This window comes from Perissodus microlepis, chromosome 9 (assembly GCF_051167445.1).
Source record: "Perissodus microlepis isolate ML-2025 ecotype Zambia chromosome 9, ASM5116744v1, whole genome shotgun sequence".
Lineage (NCBI taxonomy): Eukaryota > Metazoa > Chordata > Actinopteri > Cichliformes > Cichlidae > Perissodus > Perissodus microlepis.
In genome coordinates, this window is record NC_140469.1 from 33,200,786 (window position 1) to 33,206,785 (window position 6,000).

At 43.9% G+C, this 6,000-nt stretch overlaps 1 protein-coding gene across 7 annotated transcripts in view; it reads right to left on the bottom strand.

The window, feature by feature from the left end:
* Positions 1 to 6,000, bottom strand: part of LOC146380916 (receptor-type tyrosine-protein phosphatase mu-like) — a 212,951-nt gene that overhangs the window by 58,829 nt on the left and 148,122 nt on the right. For 6 of the 7 annotated variants that reach the window (XM_084940255.1, XM_084940254.1, XM_084940251.1 and 3 more), the window contains 2 exons: positions 2,380 to 2,498; positions 584 to 658 (listed from right to left, as the gene is read on the bottom strand). In XM_084940255.1, coding sequence (XP_084796381.1) covers positions 584 to 658; positions 2,380 to 2,498 — 194 coding nt within the window. The remainder of the gene's footprint in view (positions 1 to 583; positions 659 to 2,379; positions 2,499 to 6,000) is intronic. The other variant, XM_084940253.1, reaches the window with a different exon arrangement.

Below are 6,000 nucleotides of genomic sequence, written 5' to 3' on the forward strand. Positions count from 1 at the left end.
GTCACATCTGTAAGAGTAGCGTTAGGTAGCTGTTCTGCAGTGTGTTGGCACAAGGCTTTGAAGAAGGTAAGAGTGGAGGAACTGCATCCTTTAATTTAGTTACATCGAGCTGAGAAAGACATCTACTGTAATGAATCCCCACTATTGTAATGAATTATTGTCAATCTAAATGTTAGTGTTGTTGGCTGGATGTCTGAGGAATGCTAATATTAGCACACAGGGACTGATCGTCGTCCAAATGCCTCTGAGAATCTGTGTGGCATTTTTGTGTACAGGTGTAAGGAGAGGAACCAGCAGGTGGAGGCTCATGCAGATGAAGCAGTGTAAAAACAGCCGACAGTGGAAGACGTGTCTCTGAGACTCATCAAAGAACTGTTGCTGGTGTGCAGTAAGTGCCTGCAGTGACTGTTTGTTTGTTCAGCATCGATCTTCATGCATCTGGTGGACACTGGTCCCTGCTGCACATCTGAGACAGTCTGAGACAGTCTGCCTCCTTTTACAAATGAAAACATTACATCGAGACCAGACAGAGCGACTCTGACAGCAGTTCTTATGTCGACAGGAGGCATCTCAGTGTTTTTACCTGGGTAATAGGAGTTTGGTACGGAGGTGCTGATGGTGTTTGTCTTCAGGGTGAAGGAGGACGGAGATGAAACAGCTGCATAGAGGAAACAGAAATGCAGCCTTAAAGTTTCCTGCTTCCATTTTACAGTCACTGATTCACCCATCGCCCTGCCTGCAACTTCATAAGGAAAGTCTCAGCGATGGTTAATTATTGCTTCATTTATGTTAGCAGCACACTAGCAGCATGTTAGCAGTACGTTAGCATGGCATTAGCAGCACATAGCAGGGTATTAGCAGCATGTTAGCATGGCATTAGCAGCACATAGCAGGGGATTAGCAGCATGCTAGCATGGCATTAACAGCACATTAGCAGGGCATTAGCAGGGCATTAGCAGCGCATTAGCAGTATGTTAGCATGGCATTAGCAGCACATTAGCAGCAGGTTAACAGGGCATTAGCAGCGTGTTAGCATGGCATTAGCAGTATGTTAGCAGCTGGTTAGCAGCTGGTTAGCAGTATGTTAGCATCGCATTAGCAGCAGTTTAGCAACAGCTTAGCATTGCATTAGCAGCAGTTTAGCAACAGCTTAGCAGGGCATTAGCAGCGCGTTAGCAGGGCATTAGCATGTTAGCAGTATGTTAGAAGGGCGTTAGGACTGTTTGCAGAGACCACAGCTGTAATCCTCAGTACTCCTTTATGAATCACTTGTACCTGGAGTTTGACCCATGATTTGAAATTGTTGCTCAGCTGTTTAATGAACACTGGGTTTCTATTTTAATAAAAGTCAGAGTTACTAGAGATTTGCAGCACTTCTTTTATAATTTTTTATTGTCACTTGAATCTTTTCTGATTGTATTAGATGATTTCAGTTTCAGACAGTCTTCTGTTTGTGGTCGTAAAACCACAGACTTTCAGTCGTCTCAGTCTGAGCACACAGATGGACCAAAACCTTCTCAGGATCTTTGGTCTGGAAGATTTGAGCAGATCAATAAAGAGCATAACTTTTTATTTCAGTTACACTGGTTTGTAGTTTTAGCTTTACTTAATAACCAGAATGATGCTGGAGGAGAGGTCTGTTAGCCTGGTTTGTTGTGAGTAGCTCTTCCCTTGTTGTCGTCTACTGACTGATCCAAAGATGACGTTTGACTGACCTTCTTGTTTTCGGCCGCAGTTACACACCTGAGACTCTCATGGTTAAATTAAATCAGAGGCTCCTGTAAGCAGACATGGTTTCAGGGTCTGTGGTGTTTGATGTCTGTGCTTAATTTAAATCGTCTCCTCCAGGGAGGCGCTCGCAGCTGCACGCCGTGCTCCAGAATAAAGAGGAAGACGGCGAGCAGAGGAGCCTGGGGGGAAGGATGCCACCTCGCCCTCTGACGGCCGCTACGCTGCGATAAAACATCGCCTCCTTCAGCTCACGGGAGGAAGGACGAGGACGCCACCTGCTTGGGTTTGATCTTGTCTTCTTTCAGGTTGGTCGGCGTCCTAAGCCACGCAGCAAAATCATAGGATTTCACTGTTGCCGTGGAAACCGAGTCAGAACACGAAGTCATGGAATGACCGACCACACCACAGCCTGAGCTCCTCCCACGACTCACTGCTATCGTTTAGATACGGGATTATCACGTCATGAATTATCAGCGAAATGATCTTTCGTTGAAAGAAAACGTCTCGACTCGGGGAGTGTTTGCAGATCAGTCTGCGTCGTCTGTGCAACCTGTGGGTGAGCGACTCGGTCACAGAGTCTTTGTCTCACCCGCTTGTCAGAGATAGGATTAGGGATAGCATTTGTGTGCGTCGCGTGCATGTACTCACTGCGTCCGTTCAGTGTGTGCACATGCGTGTCCACCATGGTGGTGTGCTGGGAGTTGTTCACCATCAGGGTCATTTCCTGTCTGGAGCTCAGAGTTTCCTTCCTCTTCTTCGCCAACTTCCTGCCGACACAAAAAAAAGCTGAAGTTTCAATACAGTTTTCTTCCCTCAAACTCTGATTTTTCTTTTTTTATTATCTATTAAGGTGGTATGAACAAGGTTGTTTTTCGGCACTTAAGGTGATATGAGAGAGATTTTATAGCTGTATTATCTCCATTAAGGTGAGACAGATGGTGTTTGGGTTTAAGGCGGTATGGAGTAACTTATATTCCTGCTGTGTGAACACATTTTTTTTCTTTTAAGGTGGTAAGAGTTTTCTCTGTGAAGCCACGTGTTAAGGCAGCATGAGCAGATGCTTCTCAGTTAAAGTGGAATAAGTGAGAGTTTCCAATGTGCCATTTGTCTTTTAAGGTGGAATGGAGGCTTTGCATTTGTTAGATCAGCAGGCTCTTAAGGTGGTCTGAATGGAGCTCCTTTAATGAGCCGTACCTAAAGTGGAAGCTGTGCTGTAAACCTGTGAGTTAGTGATGCTTTTTAAATTTACGAGTCATTAAACGTCGCTTGCTGCTCCATCGTTACTCCTCTCACACTCAGAGCATTACTCCTAACCTCTGAGACATTTTTTCAAATATTTGGTCAAATTTAAAAGCTTGTGAGTGACATCTCAGCTCAAAGACCATTCAACTCATTGATTCTTCTGCAGTTCTTCTGAAAGTGAGACGAGTTTTGTTAGAGGAGCTTAAATGAGAAGCGATGCTGGGGCTTCACTTTGTTCTGTTTGTGTGTGTGTTGTGTAACCACTGCAGAGGAAAAGCATCTTTAAACGACTAAAGCATCCTCGCATCCGTCCATCGTCTGTATTTTCTCTCTTTCTATTCTGAGTCTGAATAAAGAAAATGCATTTGTCCGATTGCACACAGGCACACACACAAGCACACACACACACACACTGAAAAGTCTAACCCTAACCTGAAAAATGCTGCCATGTAAAAATAAAAGTAAAAGCGAGCTTTTAAACTGGAAGGAAGACATCAGTGAGCGCTGCTGTGTACGCATCGAGGTTAAGATGGAGGACAGCAAAAGCGCCCCGAGGCGAGGTGCTGCCCTCCTCCCCCTCATGTCTCATTTCTCTTCTTCTTCTGTGGTTCAGGCAGACAGTAAAAACCTGCAGCGTTTCTTCTTCTCTGATTCAGACCTGAACAAACAAACGTCTGCAGCACAAAATCCTGATTTACTGCAGAAAGACGATGAAAAAGCAGCACATCTGAGAGGGTCTGTGACACGGTCCAATCGCATCAGCTGGCTGCTTTAAACAGGCTGCATGAACGAGGCGAAGGGCACCCTGATCACCGCGGTGGTGTCGGAGTCAAACGTCGTCCTGCTTCTGCAGATCTCAACATGGAGGACCTCATGGAGGCGACATAACTGCGGCTGCAGCTGCTGTAACATCATCATCATCAGTCACTCTCTGAGGCCGCGCTGTTAGCGACTTAGCTACAAGCATTTTGGTTTCTGTTTCCACACAGACACCTGCTGACCAATAACACCCAATCAAAATGATTCACCTTTCACTGAGTAAAACAGGAGCTCTGACCACACAGCAGCCATATTATTGGTCACATGATATCATTAAAAATAATCCAATAGGCTCCAACAGACACAGTCCAGACGGCCAGTTCAGATCAGCAACTACAGCCACATGTGTCCACCTGTCAGCCACAGAGGCCGCGCCCCTAATAATGCAAACTTTAAGCTTTAGTGCAATTTAAGTGAGTTATAAAATACTGATGTTATGAAATGATCTCCATAGAGACCAATCAGTTCATTTATCAGGCTGCAAACATGATTTGAACATGAAGTCTATGGGGACTGACTCACTGATGCCTCTGCTGGGCGTCAGAGGAACTGCAGGTTCTGGAGCTTCAGCGTTAAGAGATCGGCAGCGTTAGGTGCAACTGTAACTGTAATCACATAACATTTTTCAGTAACTGTACTACATTCAGTAAAGACATTAGTTACAATCATGTTGTTATGTTCATCACGAGGTTCTGCTGCTATCTGCACTTAAATAAGAAAATAAAACGTCAAACATCAGTTTGTGTGTGGTAAAGCTGAGAGCTGCTGACCCCAGCCCAGCAGCCAGAGCCTGAATGTAAACAGGTAACACGGCATGAGTCAGCTACTGTAAAATCACCATGGCAACCACTCTGAAGTGGCATTAAGCTGTTTTTTATCTTTGCTTTGTGTCGCCGACTTTGCCCATCCAGCCGTATACTGCCTCAAACCGTCTCTCAATCTCAGGCTCCACCCTCCCCTCACTAGTGAACAGGGCTGGACTGGGACAAAAAATCAGCCCGGGCATTTTGACTAGAGACCGGCCCACCAGGTATTATAGGAAAAACCATAAAGCCTTTGAATGAAAACAAACGTCGTTGTGACAGTGATGTACGCTGTCTTGTTGGTACATATGTATCAATCTAATAAACTTAAACCTACACCATCCTCCCTGTTCTGGTATTCTAAACGGTACTTAGCCGAAACCCAAAGACTGCTTGGTTGAGTTAACTTCCTGAACTATCTACAACACATGGTGGAAACCTGAAATTAAGACAGAGAAGACTAGAGGTAAGACATGACCAATACTGAATATTAAAAATAATAAATGACAGATTTAGTGATATTTTCATAAACTATTTATTTACCACATTAATAAACAGCATGGCAGGGAAAAATATTTTTTCTAACATGGCAACCTTTTAAAAATGAAAATAGACAGAAAGACAGGTGAGAAAGAATAAAACTTAACTGACTTTTTGATGGCATTTTACACAAAGTACTAGTACAGTATCTAGAAAATGTGGGAAAATACTGGCATCATGTACAGTACTTTCTTCTGAAGAAATTATGATGGGACCCTGAAACTATGTACAATAATGGATTTCTATACATTTGACATCAGATGAAAACGTTTGTTGTAAGATTCGGATAATTATTTGTTAAAAGCTAGAAATTTTAAATGAGAATAAGAAAGAAAAGTATTTCTTTGTGCCCCCTTTTCCCTGTTAATGCTCTACCTGGCCCCTTGGCACAACTTTGCTAGACCCGCCCCTGCACAGTTACCAGCTGTCAGCTAAGTAAAAAAAAGGATCCTGGTGTTATTCGTCTCTCAGAAACAGTTCATAACTTCCCTTCAACTCATTCATGTCACCTAAAAGGTAAACCTGTTTCTCCATCACCTGTTCAGCTCTGATGATTCAGTAAGGACATCTCCTGGTTTCATCTTCATGTTTCCCTCTCACCAGATAACCAAACCGACATCATGACCAGCAGCTTTACAGCTGTGGCTCCAACATACATCAGCTGATACTAGAAAGTAATATTAAATAAATTCTAACAACCGCTTATCAAGTTTAAAGGCACTTCTGCTGTTTAACGCGACCTCCGCTAGTTTCCTCTTTCTGGCGCAAAGCGGGAGATAAACAAGCAAGAGAGACGGGACTTGCGAAGAAATGCCGATCAGCTGATCATTGATCAGTTTCGTGATTGAAGTAGCAGCAGGAGAGG